At 40.4% G+C, this 20,754-nt stretch overlaps 2 protein-coding genes across 2 annotated transcripts; both read right to left on the bottom strand.

Annotated features, from left to right (window-relative positions):
- Positions 1-9,342: 9,342 nt before the first annotated feature.
- LOC128649024 (heat shock cognate 71 kDa protein-like) lies at positions 9,343-11,593 on the bottom strand. Its single transcript, XM_053702059.1, has one exon. It carries the CDS (start codon positions 11,520-11,522, stop codon positions 11,103-11,105), a length of 420 nt encoding a protein of 139 aa, XP_053558034.1. The 5' UTR covers positions 11,523-11,593; the 3' UTR covers positions 9,343-11,102.
- LOC128664607 (heat shock cognate 71 kDa protein-like) lies at positions 9,582-10,814 on the bottom strand. The gene has a single exon (XM_053719425.1). It carries the CDS (start codon positions 10,812-10,814, stop codon positions 9,582-9,584), a length of 1,233 nt encoding a protein of 410 aa, XP_053575400.1.
- Positions 11,594-20,754: the final 9,161 nt, after the last annotated feature.

Raw genomic sequence — 20,754 nt, 5'->3', positions numbered from 1 at the left:
AAGTAAAAAGGATTTATTTATATCCCTATATAAATTCCTCTGCAGCTAGGGTACTATGTTTATTCCCACAGAATACAATAACCGTTCACAAAACGATCATAACAAACAAATTATTTCCTCAGGAATCCCCACACCTCAGTATTAGCAGTATTGCACCAACTCCGGAGACTGTATGAAACAAACTGTCTTATCCTTGTCGGCATCAGACTGATGGGATGCGCAGACAAGGGTCATGTGTGTATCAATATGTATGGAACCAAAAAAGATAGTGTTTGGTTCCAGGGGGGAAGTTTAATATATGTTACACTGCAGTTCAGCAGGAAATTGTTAGTTGATGAGTAAGGCAGCTACACAGACATTAACTGTAACAAGAGCTGAAGTTTATGCATTCTGTTATAAGATGTTCTTTTAATAAATTTGTTAAAACTGCAACTGGAGTCTGAGAGCCTCTCTTATAAACAGCAACTTTATACATGATGGCAGCGGATGTTATTTGAGAAATACACCAAAAGAGGATATGGAAGGTTTAAAACCACCAGGTCTGCTAGATTTTCAGGCAAGGAATCTGTCTCAGGCATGGAAGAGATGGAAAGAAGACATTCTTTTATACACAGACCTAATCATGGCTGACAAACCAGAGGAGATGAAGGTAAAGTTGTTTCTGTACTTAATTGGAGAAAAAGGCAGAGAGGTAAAAGACACCCTTCTCCCAGAAGCAGCAGCTCCCACACTAGCTCTGCTAATTAAAGCATTTGATGATTATTGTGAGCCAAAGCAAAATGAGACTGTGGAAAGATATAATTTTTTTTCAAGATGTCAGAGGGAAGATAAAGGAATAGATGCTTATGTCACAGATCTGCGTACACTGGCAGCCACTTGCAACTTTGGTAATATAAGAGACTCATTAATCAGGGACAGGATTGTATGTGGCACAAGAGACTCTAAACTGGAAAAATGTATTCAAATAGGTAGAGCTGCTGAGCTGTCTAAAGAGAGGGCGAAGATCGTTGAGAATTCCAGCACCAGTGCAGTGTCAGTCCATAGGATGGACACAAGTTACAACCTTAGGAAAAGTCATAACAGAATGACAATGACTCCAGACAAGACAATACAGTGTATCTATTGTGGAAAGCGTCACGAGAAACTGAAAGAAAAATGCCCAGCATTTGGAAAGCAATGTAAAGGATGTGGTAAAGCAAATCATCACACAAGTTACAACCTTAGGAAAAGTCATAACAGAATGACAATGACTCCAGACAAGACAATACAGTGTATCTATTGTGGAAAGCGTCACGAGAAACTGAAAGAAAAATGCCCATCATTTGGAAAGCAATGTAAAGGATGTGGTAAAGCAAATCATTTTATTAGCCAGTGCCGTGCCAATACACATCAAAGAAAGCCAACAGTACAAGCTGTCTATAGAGAGACTGAAGACTTAGAGGAATATGAAGACATTCTGGGTCTGACCTTGGAACCAGCTTTTCAGATTTGTACATTTAAGAAAACAGTAAGCAGATTTCCATCAGCTTTGTTTGCTACTATGCTAATTGATCAACAAGCTGTTAGATTCCAAATGGATTGTGGAGCAGACTGTAATGTCATTCCAGCAAGGTTGGTGAAAGACAAATCTAACATTTTACATTGTGATAAAATGCTAAGGATGTATAATAAGAGCACACTGAAACCAATAGGGATATGTAAGCTCAAAATAAGAAACCCATGCAACCAAAAGATATATCAGGCTGAGTTTGTTGTAATTGACACAGAGGTGTGTAATCCTATACTAGGAAGTAGAGCTATACAAGCTATGGATCTGATCTCAGTGCAACACCAAAATATCCTAAACGTTGAACAAGACGGCAACCACCCAGATGCCACTGTGTGGGGCTGGTCAGCCATCAATAAAGAGTATGCAGATATTTTTCAAGGAGTAGGCTGTCTAGAAGGAAAACTAAAATTGGAAGTGGATGCTCTTGTACAGCCTGTTAGACTTCAAAAAAGAAAGGTTCCTGTGTCATTACTCAAACCCCTTAGAGAGGAGCTTACCAGTTTAGAAAAACAGGGCATTATAACTCCTGTAGAGAGAAGTACAGACTGGATTAGTAGTATGGTGGTAGTGAAAAAACCATCAGGGAAGTTAAGAATTTGCATTGACCCTAAGCCTCTGAATAGGGCTTTGAAAAGGAGCCACTATCCTTTGCCAACAATTGATGATATTCTCCCTGACCTAGCAAAAGCAAGGATTTTTTCAGTATGCGATGTCAAGAGTGGATTTTGGCATATTGAATTAGAGGAAGAATCCAGCTATTTGACCACTTTCTCTACTCCTTTTGGCCGATACCGCTGGGTTTGAATGCCTATGGGTATTAGCCCAGCCCCAGAAGTGTTCCAGCGAAAACTAAATCATGCACTGGAAGGGCTACCAGGTATCAGGATCATTGCAGATGATATTCTGATTGTAGGAGAAGGCGATACCGATGTGGAAGCTATTCAAGACCACAATCAAAAGTTGAAGAAATTACAAAATCGTTGTAGAGAAAGACACATCAAATTAAATCCAGAAAAATTTCAGCTAAGGAAAACAGAAGTGCCATATATTGGTCACTTATTATCAGCCCAGGGACTTCAAGCAGATCCAAATAAAGTAAAAGCCATCACTGAAATGCCCAGACCCTCAGATGTTAAAGGAGTACAGAGATTTTTGGGGATGGTGAACTATCTTTCTAGGTTTTGTGAAAACCTCTCACATGCAGGTGAACCACTGCGACAACTAACCCAGAAAGGTACAGTGTGGGAATGGACAGAGGTGCAGGAAGAGGCATTTCAGCAGATCAAATAAAAAATCAGCAGTGCACCAGTGCTTAAATATTATAACCCAGACGAACCTTTAGAACTTCAATGTGATGCATCAGAGAAAGGTCTGGGAGCAGCACTGATGCAAGGTAAACAACCAATTGCTTTTGCAAGCAGAGCAATGACAGAGACAGAGCAAGGTTATGCACAAATAGAGAAGGAGCTATTAGCAGTCCTATTTGGAATGGAAAAATTTCACCAATTCACATTTGGGCAGACTGTAGCTGTACAATCAGACCATAAGCCCCTTGAAAGCATCATGAAAAAACCCTTACTTAAAGCACCAAGACATCTTCAGCGTATGACGTTACGGCTTCAGATGTATGATGCATGTAGCAGATACTGCCCGGGGAAGTCTCTGGCGGTGGCAGACACATTAAGTAGGGCTTATTTAGAAGAAGGTTCCATGGAGGGTTCTGTGGAGCACCAGATTGAAACTATAAACATGCTCCAATATCTACCCATCTCAAACAGTAGACTTGTTGCTATACAACAGAGCACAGAAAAAGACAAGACTTTACAAGCAGTAAAGCGAATTGTGATGAGTGGCTGGCCTCATGCTAAGGAACAGGTACCCCTAGAGGCTTCACCATTCTACCACATACGTGATGAATTGAGTGTACAGGATGGTGTTCTATTCAAAGGTGAGCGAGTAGTTATTCCATCTGATCTCCGAACAGATATTATGTCTCGAATACATTCTTCACATTTTGGTGTGGAAGGATGTCTACGCAGAGCCAGGGAGAGTATTTACTGGCCAGGAATGAATGCACAGCTAAAAGAATATATTGACCAATGTGACATATGCCGTTCATTTGATACTAAACAACAGAAAGAGACATTCGTTCCTCATGAGATCCCAACGAGACCGTGGGAAAAGCTTGGCATTGATTTGTTCACATTCCAAGGAAAGGAGTATTTAATAACAGTGGACTATGACTCTAATTTCTGGGAGATAGACCATCTTCAGGATACAAGATCTACTACAGTAATAAGAAAATTAAAGGCCCATTTTGCCAGATATGGAATTCCAGACACGGTATGTTCTGATAATGGACCACAGTTTATTTCAATGGAGTTTAAAGACTTCAGTATGGGTTGGGACATTGACCACATTACCTCGTCACCAGGATACCCTCAAAGCAATGGAAAAGTAGAGTCGGCAGTAAAGACAGCCAAAAGACTACTGCAAAAAGCTGTGACTTCTCAAAATTATCCTTATCTAGCATTTTTGGATCATCGCAATACACCAACACAAGGCATGGAGTGCAGTCCTGCTCAAAGACTGATGGGTCGAAGGACCAAATCGTTACTTCCAATGAGAGGGAGTCTGTTAATACAGGATCAGGTGATGAATGACAGACACCAAATCCTGTGCAGGAAGCAGCAATCATTGCAAGCTGCTCAATATTACAAGGGAGCCAAAGACCTGCGGCCTCTAAATGTTGGTGAACAGGTGTGGGTACAACCGCAAACAAACCAAGGAAAAGAGTGGCGGAAGGCTTGCCTAAGAGCTCCGGTAGGAATTAGGTCATATGAAGTGGTGACAGAGTCAGGACAGGTCCTGAGGAGAAATAGGAGGCATCTGAGAGGCACTGGACGCTACAGGCCTCCAGCAAGGACCCAAACTAGCACCCAAGAGGAATCTCACATTGAGAATACAAACCAGCCATTAATGACAAATAACTCTGAAGAAGAAGGACAAGAAGAAATAAACAGTGAAATATCAGACACGGAAAGATTGCAGGATGACAACAGAGTCCCGTCAGAACAACCACAGGGATCCAGAATCACCCAGACTAGAAGTGGGAGATGTATCCGAAAACCAGAATATCTAAATGACTATGTGGACTAATATTTAGCACAATGAAAGACTGCATCTCAGGATCCATATACCTACAATAATTAAAAGAGATAGCTTTTGCCATTTCCCCAAAAAGGGAAAAGATGTATCAATATGTATAGAACCAAAAAAAGATAGTGTTTGGTTCCAGGGGGGAAGTTTAATATATATTACACTGCAGTTCAGCAGGAAATAGTTAGTTTATGAGTAAGGCAGCTACACAGACATTAACTGTAACAAGAGCTGAAGTTTATGCATTCTGTTATAAGATGTTCTTTTAATAAATTTGTTAAAACTGCAACTGGAGTCTGAGAGCCTCTCTTATAAACAGCAACTTTATACAATGTGATCGCTACAAACTAAACTGCGCCACAGAGAGGCGCGAAAAAACGGCACAGGCAACTGCTTCCTAGTTGCTACTAAAACAAGTAACACGTAGTAGGAAACGAAAGTAATAATAAAAATCAGAGAACCCTTTCTCTGCCAACCAGACTTTAAATCACATAATAATAAAATTAAATACACACAATTTTGCCTTTCAAACAAAAAGTAAGAGCCTAATTAACCCTTTCATCTCAGAAAGGTATGTTGTCTCTGTCACAATGCCCTGGTACATGCCCAATTCATCCTAACTAAGGAATAATTTGTCCCCAACTCTACAGCAGTAACTCATGTAAGTGCAAGATCTCCCCACCTGGAAGAAAAAAGGCACTTACCTGCCAATTCTGTTGTCCGGCATGTAGACAGCTTATCAGGTATGAAAGGTTACAGTTCCTCACAGAGACCTGTAGGAAAGAAAAGACAAAGTCACCTACTCTCATTTTCTATAATAGGGCAGCAAAATGATAGGAAAATTCCGTAAGGCCCTCCTTACAATTCCTAACTGCTTAAAAGCCACCACTGCCCTTACTAAAGAGACTAGCATTGAGTATGGCTAGACTCCAAAAATCTTGCCTCCTCCATTGACAGAGGCAAAGAAAATGACTGGGGGTTGTGGGTAAGGGAGTGATACTAAACAATTTAGCTGTGGTGCTCTTTGCCTCCTCCTGCTGGCCAGGAGTGATATTCCCAACAGTAATTGATGATTCCGTGGACTCACCGTGTCTTAATAAATAAATATATATATTTTTTATTTTGCTTAAAGGAATTGTCAAAAATAAACTTTCTTGATTCAGCTAGAGCAGCAATTGTAAGCAACTTTCTAATATACTCCTATTATCGATTTTTCTTTGTTCTCTTGGTATCTTTATTTTAAAGTAAGCTTAGGAGCTGGACCATTTTTGGTTCAGCACCTGGGTAGCGCTTGCTGATTGGTCACTACATTTAGACACCAATCAAAAAGTGCTACTCAGGTGATGAAAGTAAAATGGGCTGGCTCCTATGCTTACATTCTTGCTTTTTTCAAATAAAGATACCAAGAGAGAAAAAAAATGTGATAATAAGAGTAAATTAGAAAGTTGCTTAAAATTGCATGGTCTATCTGAATCATGAAAGTTTAATTTTGACTGGACTATCCCTTTAAGGGGCATGTAACTGTCCACCAATAGGTCTGTGGGAGAGTTCCTTTTTTTTTTAAAATAATAATTTTTATTAAACATCAGACAGTCAGGTACAGTGAATATATTGACATTTTCATATAGTACAGAAAGAAAAAAACTTAGCATATATTAGGGGTGACAAGTCACTCCAATGTCCAAATCTTGAGTCCATGAAGTTCAGCTGGTTCAATCAGTTTCCTTAGTTCAATCAAATTGGTTATGCGACTGTCGCCTCATGCTAAGGAACAGGTACCCCTAGAGGCTTCACCATTCTACCACATACGTGATGAATTGAGTGTACAGGATGGTGTTCTATTCAAAGGTGAGCGAGTAGTTATTCCATCTGATCTCCGAACAGATATTATGTCTCGAATACATTCTTCACATTTTGGTGTGGAAGGATGTCTACGCAGAGCCAGGGAGAGTATTTACTGGCCAGGAATGAATGCACAGCTAAAAGAATATATCGACCAATGTGACATATGCCGTTCATTTGATACTAAACAACAGAAAGAGACATTCGTTCCTCATGAGATCCCAACGAGACCGTGGGAAAAGCTTGGCATTGATTTGTTCACATTCCAAGGAAAGGAGTATTTAATAACAGTGGACTATGACTCTAATTTCTGGGAGATAGACCATCTTCAGGATACAAGATCTACTACAGTAATAAGAAAATTAAAGGCCCATTTTGCCAGATATGGAATTCCAGAAACGGTATGTTCTGATAATGGACCACAGTTTATTTCAATGGAGTTTAAAGACTTCAGTATGGGTTGGGACTTTGACCACATTACCTCGTCACCAGGATACCCTCAAAGCAATGGAAAAGTAGAGTCGGCAGTAAAGACAGCCAAAAGACTACTGCAAAAAGCTGTGACTTCTCAAAATGATCCTTATCTAGCATTTTTGGATCATCGCAATACACCAACACAAGGCATGGAGTGCAGTCCTGCTCAAAGACTGATGGGTCGAAGGACCAAATCGTTACTTCCAATGAGAGGGAGTCTGTTAATACAGGATCAGGTGATGAATGACAGACACCAAATCCTGTGCAGGAAGCAGCAATCATTGCAAGCTGCTCAATATTACAAGGGAGCCAAAGACCTGCGGCCTCTAAATGTTGGTGAACAGGTGTGGGTACAACCGCAAACAAACCAAGGAAAAGAGTGGCGGAAGGCTTGCCTAAGAGCTCCTGTAGGAATTAGGTCATATGAGGTGGTGACAGAGTCAGGACAGGTCCTGAGGAGAAATAGGAGGCATCTGAGAGGCACTGGACGCTACAGGCCTCCAGCAAGGACCCAAACTAGCACCCAAGAGGAATCTCACATTGAGAATACAAACCAGCCATTAATGACAAATAACTCTGAAGAAGAAGGACAAGAAGAAATAAACAGTGAAATATCAGACACGGAAAGATTGCAGGAGGACAACAGAGTCCCGTCAGAACAACCACAGGGATCCAGAATCACCCAGACTAGAAGTGGGAGATGTATCCGAAAACCAGAATATCTAAATGACTATGTGGACTAATATTTAGCACAATGAAAGACTGCATCTCAGGATCCATATTCCTACAATAATTAAAAGAGATAGCTTTTGCCATTTCCCCAAAAAGGGAAAAGATGTATCAATATGTATAGAACCAAAAAAGATAGTGTTTGGTTCCAGGGGGGAAGTTTAATATATATTACACTGCAGTTCAGCAGGAAATAGTTAGTTTATGAGTAAGGCAGCTACACAGATATTAACTGTAACAAGAGCTGAAGTTTATGCATTCTGTTATAAGATGTTCTTTTAATAAATTTGTTAAAACTGCAACTGGAGTCTGAGAGCCTCTCTTATAAACAGCAACTTTATACAATGTGATCGCTACAAACTAAACTGCGCCACAGAGAGGCGCGAAAAAACGGCACAGGCAACTGCTTCCTAGTTGCTACTAAAACAAGTAACACGTAGTAGGAAACGAAAGTAATAATAAAAATCAGAGAACCCTTTCTCTGCCAACCAGACTTTAAATCACATAATAATAAAATTAAATACACACAATTTTGCCTTTCAAACAAAAAGTAAGAGCCTAATTAACCCTTTCATCTCAGAAAGGTATGTTGTCTCTGTCACAATGCCCTGGTACATGCCCAATTCATCCTAACTAATGAATAATTTGTCCCCAACTCTACAGCAGTAACTCATGTAAGTGCAAGATCTCCCCACCTGGAAGAAAAAAGGCACTTACCTGCCAATTCTGCTGTCCGGCATGTAGACAGCTTATCAGGTATGCAAGGTTACAGTTCCTCACAGAGACCTGTAGGAAAGAAAAGACACAGTCACCTACTCTCATTTTCTATAATAGGGCAGCAAAATGATAGGAAAATTCCGTAAGGCCCTCCTTACAATTCCTAACTGCTTAAAAGCCACCACTGCTCTTACTAAAGAGACTAGCATCGAGTATGGCTAGACCCCAAAAATCTTGCCTCCTCCATTGACAGAGGCAAAGAAAATGACTGGGGGTTGTGGGTAAGGGTGGTGCTCTTTGCCTCCTCCTGCTGGCCAGGAGTGATATTCCCAACAGTAATTGATGATTCCGTGGACTCACCGTGTCTTAATAAATAAATATATATATTTTTTATTTTGCTTAAAGGAATTGTCAAAAATAAACTTTCTTTATTCAGCTAGAGCAGCAATTGTAAGCAACTTTCTAATATACTCCTATTATCAATTTTCTTTGTTCTCTTCGTATCTTTATTTTAAAGTAAGCTTAGGAGCTGGACCATTTTTGGTTCAGTACCTGGGTAGCGCTTGCTAATTGGTCACTACATTTAGACACCAATCAAAAAGTGCTACTCAGGTGATGAAAGTAAAATGGGCTGGCTCCTATGCTTACATTCTTGCTTTTTTCAAATAAAGATACCAAGAGAAAGAAAAAAAAATGTGATAATAAGAGTAAATTAGAAAGTTGGCTGGTAAGGTAAAAGAGCTTTGAACTTTATTTAATTTAGAATAGGGTAGGGCATTTTTTTATTTTGGGGGGTTTGTTATTTTATTAGGGGGCTTAGATTAGGTGTAAGTAGCTTAAAATTGTTGTAATATTTGTAAAATGTTTGTAACTTATTTTTTTTTATTTTTTTGCCAATTAAATAAATTTATTCTTTTGGACCCAAATTTGTTTCAGAACAGATAAAGTGCAACGGTGTTCTTTTAACCAACATTATGGAGTGAATTCAAGTATTAACAATGCCCTTAAAAAGTTTAAACAATAAATTACATGGAAAAACTTTTGAACAGCCATTGATAGAAACTTGCATCCTAGGTTTAATTAGATGGACCCATAAAGAATGCATCCAACTTTAGTCAACTTCTTCAATGGTGGGGCCAGATGATGCACCACCTGATGGAGCACCACCAGCACCTGGGAAGCCACCTGGCATTCCTCCTGGCATGCCACCTGCACCCTGATACAGCTTGGTGATTATTGGGTTGCACACCTTCTCCAGCTCCTTCTGTTGATGCTCAAATTCATCCTTCTCAGCAGTCTGGTTCTTATCCAGCCAGCTGATGACCTCATTGCATTTATCCAGTATTTTTTGTTTGTCTTCATCACTAATTTTCCCTTGTAGTTTTTCATCTTCAACGGTTGCTTTCATGTTGAATGCGTAGGACTCCAATGAATTCTTGGATGAAACTTTGTCCCTCTGTTTCTCATCTTCTGCTTTGCACTTTTCAGCTTCTTGAACCATACGCTCAATGTCTTCCTTGCTGAGACGACCTTTGTCATTTGTGATTGTGATCTTGTTTTCCTTTCCAGTGCTCTTATCTACAGCAGACACATTCAGGATACCATTGGCATCAATGTCAAATGTCACCTCAATTTGAGGAACACCACGTGGAGCTGGAGGAATGCCTGTCAACTCAAATTTTCCCAAAAGATTGTTATCCTTTGTCATGGCACGCTCTCCCTCATATACCTGAATCAAGACACCAGGCTGATTATCTGAGTAAGTTGTGAAGGTCTGTGTCTGTTTTGTGGGAATGGTTGTATTACGTTTGATTAATGTGGTCATCACACCACCAGCAGTCTCAATACCCAGCGATAGAGGGGTGACATCAAGTAGAAGGAGATCTTGCACATTCTCCAACTTGTCACCAGACAAGATGGCAGCCTGGACAGCTGCACCATAAGCCACAGCCTCATCAGGGTTAATGCTCTTGTTTAGCTCCTTTCCATTGAAGAAATCCTGGAGAAGCTTCTGAATTTTAGGTATACAAGTGGACCCACCAACCAACACAATATCATGAATCTGAGACTTGTCAAGTTTAGCATCACGAGGTGATTTTTCAACAGGATCTAAAGTGCCTCTGAAGAGATCAGCATTGAGTTCTTCAAATCGAGCTCTGGTGATTGAGGTATAAAAATCAATTCCTTCATACAAAGAATCTATTTCAATGCTGGCCTGAGTGCTGGAGGACAGGGTGCGCTTTGCACGCTCACAGGCAGTGCGGAGACGGCGAACAGCTCTCTTATTGTCAATGATATCTTTCTTGTGCTTTCTCTTGAATTTGGCAACAAAGTGATTTACCATGCGGTTATCAAAGTCTTCGCCACCCAAGTGGGTGTCACCAGCTGTAGATTTTACTTCAAAGATACCATCCTCAATAGTAAGTATGGAAACATCAAAAGTGCCACCACCAAGATCAAAGATCAGCACATTTCTTTCTGCTCCAACCTTCTTGTCCAAGCCATAAGCAATAGCTGCAGCAGTTGGCTCATTAATGATTCTCAATACATTGAGGCCAGAAATTGTGCCAGCATCCTTTGTAGCTTGACGCTGGGAGTCATTGAAGTAGGCTGGTACAGTAATAACTGCATTTCACACTGTCTTGCCAAGATAAGCTTCAGCAATCTCCTTCATTTTTGTCAATACCATTGAAGAGATTTCCTCTGGGTAGAAAGATTTGCACTCTCCTTTGTAATCTACTTCGACCTTGGGCCTTCCACCATCACTAATAACGTTGAATGGCCAGTGCTTCATATCAGACTGTACAACGGTATCTTCAAATCTGCGACCAATGAGACGTTTGGCATCAAAAACTGTGTTTGTTGGGTTCATGGCAATTTGATTCTTGGCTGCATCTCCAATCAGCCTTTCAGTATCTGTGAAGGCCACATAGCTTGGTGTTGTCCTGTTGCCTTGGTCATTGGCAATGATTTCAACCTTTCCATGTTGAAAGACACCCACACAGGAGTATGTGGTTCCAAGATCAATTCCAACTGCTGGTCCCTTAGACATGGTTTCTGTTCTGCGTGAAGGGCGTTAGGATGAGGATTACTTGAACTGTTCGCCGCCTCCGAGTTGCTGATGGTGACTAACTTATTTTTTTATTTTTTGTAACTTAGCTTTTTTTATTTTTTGTACTTTAGTTAGTTTATGTAATTGTATTTAATTGTAGTTATTTGTAGGTAGTTTATTTAATTAATTTAATGATAGTGTAGTATTAGGTTTAATTGTAACTTAGGTTAGGATTTATTTTACAGGTCATTTTGTATTTCTTTTAGCTAGGTAGTTATTGAATAGTTAATAACTATTTAATAACTATTCTAACTAGCTAAAATAAATACAAAGTTACCTGTAAAATAAATATAAATCCTAACATAGCTACAATATAATTATTAATTATATTGTAGCTATATTAGGGTTTATTTTACAGGTAAGTATTTAGTTTTAAATAGGAATAATTTATTAAAGTATAGTGTAGTGTTAGGTGTAATTGTAAATTAGGTTAGGATTTATTTTACAGGTAAATTTCAGTTTATTTTAGCTAGGTAAGCTATTAAATAGTTAATAACTATTTAATAGCTATTGTACCTAGTTAAAATAAATTGAAAGGTACCTGTAAAATAAAAATAAATCCTAAGATAGCTAGAATATAATTATTATTTATATTGTAGCTATATTAGGGTTTATTTTATAGGTAAGTATTTAGTTTTAAATAGGATTAATGTAGTTAATAATAAAAATATTATTTAGATTTATTTAATTAATATTTAAGTTAGGGGGGCGTTAGGGTTAGGGTTAGACTTAGGTTTAGGGGTTAATAATTTTATTACAGTGGCGGCGGCGTAGTGGGGGGCAGGATAGGGGTTAATAAATTTATTATAGGGGGCGACAGTGTAGGGGAGGCAGATTAGGGGTTAATAAATTTATTGTAGGGGGGGCAGGATAGGGGTTAATAGGTTTAATATAGGTTGCGGCGGGTTCAGGGAGCGGCGGTTTAGGGGTTAAACTATTTATTTAGTTGCGGAGAGGTGCGGGATAGGGGTTAATAACTTTATTATAGAGGGCGACGGTGTCGGGGGGGCAGGATAGGGGTTACTAGGTATACTGTAGGTGGCAGCGGTGTCCGGGAGCGGCGGTTTAGGGGTTAATACATTTATAAGAGTTGCGGCAGGGTCTAGGAGCGGCGGTTTAGGGGTTAGTAACTTTATTGAGTTGCGGGAGGCTCCGGGGGCGCTGGTATAGGGATAGAACAGTGTAGTTTAGTGTGGGTGCTTAGTGACAGGCTAGCAATAAAGCTGGGAAAAAGCCGAAGAGCAGCGAGATCGGATGAGTGATAACTGTCACAGTCCGCTGCTCATCGCCCAGCGGCTTTTTGACAGCTTTATTTGATAACTTAGGCGTATTTTTTCAGGTCCGCAGCGGCGAAGGTAGGCGAGCTTAGGCGGGCGTATTGGGCCGGCGAAGCCAGAAAAGTAGACGGCTTGATAACTACCCCCCATTGACATTTTCATATAGTACAGAAAGAAAAAAACTTAGCATATATTAGGGGTGACAAGTCACTCCAATGTCCAAATCTTGAGTCCATGAAGTTCAGCTGGTTCAATCAGTTTCCCTAGTTCAATCAAATTGGTTATGCGACTGTCAACATTTTTTGTTTTATATATAAGACATAACAGTGATATCAGCCCTGCAACCTTAATAGACACAGGGTGCAAAGAGTAATGAGCTTGAACTCAACATCAATGTCATTGACATATTAGTATACATCTAGTAATTGTCTTATCCAAGTGACTAAACAAATACAATATATTTAACTAACTTGTAACAATCAATTAACTTACTGTGCTGTGAGAGGCTCATAAATACAGTTATCCCATTTGCTCCCATATATTCCATTCCCCTCTCAAGTTTGCTTCCAACATATATATGGTGTTTCTGAAAGGAATCACCAACTGTCTCTTGGTGGGCAAGTCTAGAAGATCTATGTAGGGTTGCCACTTGTCTAGGAAGCGTGGAGTCCTTGCAGAAATATCAGAGACAGTACAAACTGCTCATAGATCACATATTTAAATAACATTTGTTTGAAAAAGGCTATAGAGGGTGCTTCTTTATATAACCATTTACAGAAAATACATTTCCTAGCAAGTAATAAAACCACAGTCATTAGTCTCTGATTTTGTCTTCTACAGCAGTGTTTCCCAACCGCGGTCCTCAAGTACCCCCAACAGGCCTGCTTTTCATTATAGCTGAACCAGTGCACAGGTGAAGTAATCAGCTGATCAGTAACCATGGTTACTAACATGCTCTCATTTATCAGCTGATTATTTCACCTGTGCTCTAGTTCAGCTATAATGAAAACCAGGACTGTTGGGGGTACTTGAGGACCGCGGTTGGGAAACACTGTTCTACAGGGTAGCTGAAAAAATAATAATATGTGTGATAGATTAAGTGATATCTGTTGGTGTAACATCCTAGACAGCCAGTATGAGACTCAGCTCCAGTATCTTCTAATTTTGGGGCAGTACCATAGGTAATGTAAACAGTCAGCGTCTGGGAAGGAACATTTCCCACACAAATTAGAGAAGTCCTTCCTCCATTTGCTCAGTCTGTTGGGGGTAATATAATCCTGGTGTATAACTCTAATCTGAGATTCTCTAAGGTCGGCCGCTAGATTGGCTGACCAAATCAGTTTTAGGCTGTTATATATGGTATCTATGGTTTGAAGTCTGAGTGTATGTTTGTTCCAGGTGGTCATGAAACCTTGTTGTGCGCTAGGTACAGTCATCTGTAATAATAATTAGTAAATTGGGGAAATGGCAAAATGACTTGCCCGAAATAAACCGTATATAGGTCCCAGTGGAGTGAGATCCCAAAATGTGTCACAAGTGCGCAAGACCTGGTTTGTGTAATGGCGAAGTTGAAAGTAGGCGAACCTTTGGTTGGAGGGTATAGAATAGGTTTGACACAAGACATCAAAGGGTAGTACTGATTTTGTAGATTTATTTAAATTGTCGACACCTACCTGTTTCCACTCTTGGAAGACCAAGTACAAGAGGCCCGGTGGAAATCTTGGATTTCCATAAAATCGGTAAGTAGGGGGAGTGAGAGGGGTCCATATTTAGACATTTAGTTATCAAACGCCAAGTTGAAATTATGTCTCTGAACATTGGGTGGGTTAGGAGAGAGAGTGTAGCTATGTGCGAGTGGCATGAGGTATAAAGGCTAACAAGATTTGTTGTGGTAATATTTCCTCTAACTGTGAAGAGGAAAAGTGTTGGGTATTTAATGTGCAGTCTAAGATAAATTTTGTCAGAGACACCCAGTTATAGTAGAGAATGTTTGCTAGGCCCAATCCACCCTTTGTGTAAGGCAGGTATAATTTGGTGAGACTAATCCTTGGTTTGCTTCCTTTCCATAGAAAGGCACGGAAGGTGCATGACAGTGTTGTCAAATTACTTCCCCATATTCAGAGTGGCAGCATCTGCATAGGGTACAAGAGTTTAGGAAGTATAATAATTTTTATTATGTGTACTCTTCCTGTTAGAGAAAGTGGTAGATTTTAACACGTGTTAAGGTAGTTTTTGGTTCTGTTAAGAATTGGGGTAAAGTTATACTCATACCATTTATGTGGGTTAGCAGAGATATGTATGCCCAGGTAAGTAAGATATGTATCGACTTCACGGAAAGGGTAAGGGAACAAGTTTTCTGTAGGAATTTTGTGTAGCCATAGTATTTCCAATTTATTAATATTCATTTTCAGAACAGTGTGATGGCATCTAAGATTTGGGGAACATGGGTCTGGGGATTTGAGATGAAAAGGAGCATGTCATCCGCCTAAAGTGCTATTTGCAGTCTGTGGGAGTGTAAGTCAATACCAGGAAAAATAGATCTGAGAAACACTGCTAGTGATTCTAGTGCCAGGTTAAATAAGAGTGGAGATAATGGGCAACCTTGTCAGGTGCCTCTCTGTTGGGGTACAAGGGGTGAGAACAAATTATTAACCAGTAAATAAATAATGAGATTAGAGTAGATATTTCTAATAAATTTGGTGAAACAACCTTGTATTCCAAATTCCCCCATAGTGTGGAGTAGATGGTCCCATTCCACCCTGTCGAAAGCCTTCTCTGTGTCTAAGGACAACAGGAAGGGTGGTCCGGTGTCAATTCTCCACGTTTGTCCAGTAATGAGTTACTGCATATAAAACCCTCCGAATATTAGTGACCGAAGAACAATGGGCTACAAAGCCAGTCTGGTCGGTGTGTATATGGTAAAATATGTTTGAGTCGGTTGGCCAACAATTTCATTAATAATTTATAATCTACATTGAGTAGAGAAATGGGTCTGTAGGACTCAAGGAGTGTTGGGTATTTGCCTGATTTGTGTATTACCGATATCTTCGCTGTAGAAAATTGTGTAGAGGGTTGTTGCTAATGTGAAAAGTACTGATTAAAAAGGTTAGTTAGAATAGGAGAGACCTGGTTAGCAAGCAAGCGATAAAATTCCGTAGGGAGTCCGTCTGGGCCAGGAGTTTTCCTGAGTGCCATTGATTTAATTGTTATTTGTAACTCATCTGGTGATATCGGAGCATTTAGGCTATCTATTTGATCTGTGGAAAATTTAGGTAGGGTCACCTTATCTCAGAATTTGGTTTTAGCCTCTACGTTAGTAGGTTGTGCTGTGTATAGTGTGGAATAGTACTCTGCAAATTCAGTTACTATGTTGGTTGGGTCATGGATAAGGGAATTGCCTTTTTTAAGTATAGGAACGCCTCGGTTGGATTGTTTGATTTTAAGTATTTACTGGTTCTGTTTTCGTGTCTCAGGAATTTACCTTGCTTTCTATTATTCTCTTGTTATATCGTGTTTTGGAGAAGAAAAATATCTCTATCCTTTTTGGCCTGGAAGTAGGCAATTCTATGGACTGTGGATGGGGTCTGGCAGTATGTTGTATACGTTTTGGCCAGTGTGTCGTCATGTAGTTTCTCTTTGCTAACTTGTGTTTCTTTCTAGTAAGGTAAGCAATGTCTCCTTTCAGGACAGATTTATCTGTTTCCCAAAATAGTTCTGGGGTTGTTAGATGAGCTGAGTTGTTAGAAGTGAAGTCTACCCATTGCTTTATAAGGAACATATGGAAGTCAGGGGATTTGAGTAGGTGTGTAGGGAAATTAAAAACTTGTTTATTGGTAGGGAGCGGGGTTGGGAAACGTCTTAGAGAAATAGGCATGATCTTATATGGTAATGTTGTGGATTTTAAGTGACAAATAGATCAATACGTGACAGTGTGTTGTGTGCGTGAGATACACACGTAAAATCCCTCCCTGTAGGGTTTTGCTTCCTCCATATGTCTTGAACCCCAAGAGCTTAGATTATAGGGGCCCATTTAACAAGCTCCGTAGGGAGCTTGTGGGCCCGTGTTTCTGGCGAGTCTTCAGACTCGCCAGAAACACAAGTTATGAAGCAGCGGTCTAAAGACCGCTGCTCCATAACCCTGTCCGCCTGCTCTGAGCAGGTGGACAGGAATCACCGGAAATCAACCCGATCGAATACGATCGGGTTGATTGACACCTCCCTGCTGGGGGACGATTGGCCGCGAGTCAGCAGGGGGCGGCGTTGCACCAGCAGCTCTTGTGAGCTGCTGGTGCAATGTTAAATGCGGAGAGCGTATTGCTCTCCGCATTTAGCAAGGTCTTGCGGACCTGATTCGCACTGTCGGATTAGGTCCGCAAGACCTATGATAAATAGGGGCCATAGTGTCAAAGATTTGAAGTGGATATGTGTGGGGTGGAAGCCGGTTTCATAGGGTTATAACTACTAGGGTCTTTGAACCTGTCTAGCACTGGGTTGGGCGTTAAGTTAAAGTCACCTGCAAGAATGAGGTGGGTGTCTACAAAAGGGGCTATGCGTCTAGTCAGGCTATGTCAGAATTCTAGGTCCCATCGATTAGGTCCATATATATTACACAAGGTGTACAAATTATGTTGCCATTTAAACTTTACAATGATAAACCTCCCCTCAGGGTCAACAATCGTAGTGTCTAATTGATACTGGAAATTTTTATGAAAGAGTATTGCTACACCCCTACTAAAGCTGTCATCACCTTCCCTATCCATTGTGCTTTAAGTTTGGTGTGTTCATTAAGGTGGGTCTTTTGTAAGCAGATGTCTGCACATGACTTTTTCAGGTGGGCCAAGACAGATTTCCATTTAATAGGGGAATTTATCCCCTCTATATTCCAGGACAGGATTTTTACTGTAATTTTAGGATATTAGGAGTTAACTGACATATGCTATAGGGTGGTATAAGGGAGGGGGCAAAAATTACCAACCAATAAAGGCGAGCAAACATTGAAATGATGTTTACATAACATTTCCATAAAACATTTAACAACAAAGCATTAAGTAACCATAAAATACAAAATTTAACATATGATCTTAATGAGGTCCATTATGGGGCCCTTATCCCCTTTATGGGGTGTACATGAAGTAGGTTCAGGCACCAAAAGTCACGTAGGAGAGTTTTGCTGGCTGGAAGAGGGTTGCTGTTATAGCTCTTTATCTTGAGCCAAGAAATCTTGGGCTTCTTTGGGCAAATCAAAGAATTTTGGGCCATTTGGGGTGTTAGGGCGTAGACGTGCTGGGTACAATAGGGTAGCTTGACGATTTTCCTTATGCAGTAGGGTACACAGCGGTGCAAATTCCTTTCTGTGAACATCCGATGAGTAGTCCTGGAACAAGTAGAGCCTTTTGTCGTCATATATGAGCATTTGTAGGCCTCTATATGCTCGCAGAAGTTGAATCTTGGACTGAAGGTTTAGATACTTAATCATTACTCCTCTTGGTGGTACATTTTTATCAGAGGCAGATGCTCTATAATTTCCAACTCTGTGCGCTCTTTCCACTTTCATGGGAATGTGTTCAGCTGGAACTTTGAGCAAATTGTGTAGGGTGTGCTCTCCAAAGTAGAGTAATTCAGAAGGATGGACTGTTTCAGGCAGGCATACCAATCTAACATTGTTTCTGCGGGAGCGATTTTCCAAGTTGTCTAATTTCTGATAAAGGGAGATGTTTTGTTGAATTAGATTTTTTTATTTGTACAGTAGAGGTGTTATGTCAGTCTTCTAGGTCTGATATGTGTTGCTCTGCTGAAGTCAGTCTCAAGTTGAATTGTTTGACATCTGATGTGAGGGTGTCTATACCTTTCTGAAGGTTGTCTAATTTAGCCAGAAGTATAGAGTTCTGCTGCTGTTCTGTAGGTACTATTTGAGTATCTGAAATTGCGGCTGCAGATATGGTGGAAGGAGAAGAAGGCAGGGGATCAGAGGCTCCTTTATTTTTTTTGTCTTGATTTTTGGTCCTGTGAGACATTTTGTTAGAGGTCAGAAACCTGTCCATGAACAAGCATTCATTCAAAGAGCAGTTACCGCAGATGTTTATCAAGCACAGGGAGAAATAGGCCTGTGAGTTCCTATACTAGCAGATTGTTCCCATAACCACTTTGTTGTTTAGGCTGTATTGGAGGGGTGTGAATAGTAGTGTGTCTGTTCCCAGTGGCAAGGCCACAAAAACCTAACTGTCTTTTTTTTTTTCATATTTAAATTTTTTATTCAGTTTCAAAAGTATAAGTAAAAATTGGGGACACGCAGGACCCCTGCTCCAATAGACACAAACAAGTAGAACGGACATGCAGGTCCGGTTAAAGTTATTGTCAAGACATTGATAAAATACAATATTTTTGAGAAAGGGGATCAAAAGGGAGGAATGGGTAAAATGAGGGAGTCTGGGGTGAAAATAGTTCACCTAAATTGAACCCTGATGTGGGTTCTGAATGTGTGGGGGGGGAGGAGCTAGTGCATGTAGATTAAGTTTTAATACTCCAAAAGCATGTATAGGAGACATGTGAAGTAAATAATTAGAGGCTCTTAGAACAAAACCTTTTGTACGACAACTAAACATAGCAGCATGAAAGAGGAGGTAACATAGATTGGGAGGTCGCTAAGAGATCTTAAGGCTGTACCTATCACACACTGTACTTAGCGCAAACCGTATCTAACACTCACTGTACGTAGGACAGCATTACCTAGTACACCCTGTACCCAGCACATGCAGATAATGCCTAGCACACGCAGTGCCTGTCACACACTGTACCTAGCGCACGCAGTGCCTGTCACACACTGTACCTAGCGCACGCAGTGCCTGTCACACACTGTACCTAGCCCACGCAGTGCCTAGCCCACACTGTACCTAGCCCACACTGTACCTAGCACACACCGTACCTAGCACACACCATACCTCTCTGTCTTATGTAAGGTTCAGAAGCCTATTTTCTGATAGTATGGGGAGTGATTTAGAACATTTGGGGCAAGTCCTATGCTGCAGATGTTAAGCTCAATTTTCCAGAAGTCCCTCTGGGTTAGCCTTAACTCTAACAGATTCCCTGGTCTCCTGTCAAGTATATGAGTAAAAATAGGGACACGATGCCCCTGTGTAGCGATTTGAAAGCTGTGATGTTGTCAGCGTTATAGATAAAGGCCAAATAGGCTGTGCTTGCCTACCAAGTTGTGGCGCAGTTACAGTGTGGGATAGTAGTGTCTATGTTTCAAGGAGCTGTACGCACTCACCAACTGTGATGATCCGGTTTGCACTGTAGATGGAGAGACTCAGGTCCCAATTAGAGGCTCTAGTGAAGTCGGAGCCAGCCAACCGTTGCTTACGCCACGTGGCGCTTTATGGATGCGATAACGATCGCAAGTATGGAGTACTTCCGTGGTGAGGTATCTGCTGTTATACCTCTCAAAATGCAGCACTGTAGTTCCACTGTGCCTCCGGGCTATTAGCAGCCATGGATACTTTGAGGGTTAATTTGGCAGAATTGAGTTGCATTGGTCTCAGGAGCTCTTCTTTTACACCGCCATACTAGGAGCCCGCCCACCGGAAGTCGGGAGAGTTCCTTTTTAACCTATAAGCTGACTAGTTCTACATTTTTTGTTAGTTTCAAATACAAACTAAACATCTTTAACGTAAAACCATTTTTTGGCATAAAAAAAAGGATAAGATAAGATGGCCCTTTTAATCAAACACTTTAATATAATAAAATCAATTAAAAAAAAGTTACTGGGTAAAGTATATACTAGTTTACAAAGTACATTAAGCTTGAAAAAGTACATTCAAGAAAAAGGCTTACTTAAACAAACAATACAAATATGACTTTTTCCTTTATAACATTACCTTAGTCATTACCTTAGTTCA

Source organism: Bombina bombina, chromosome 1, assembly GCF_027579735.1.
Source record: "Bombina bombina isolate aBomBom1 chromosome 1, aBomBom1.pri, whole genome shotgun sequence".
In the NCBI taxonomy this organism is placed as follows: Eukaryota; Metazoa; Chordata; class Amphibia; order Anura; family Bombinatoridae; genus Bombina; species Bombina bombina.
The sequence above is the reverse complement of the archived record's forward strand: the minus strand, read 5'-3'. Positions and strand labels throughout refer to the sequence as shown.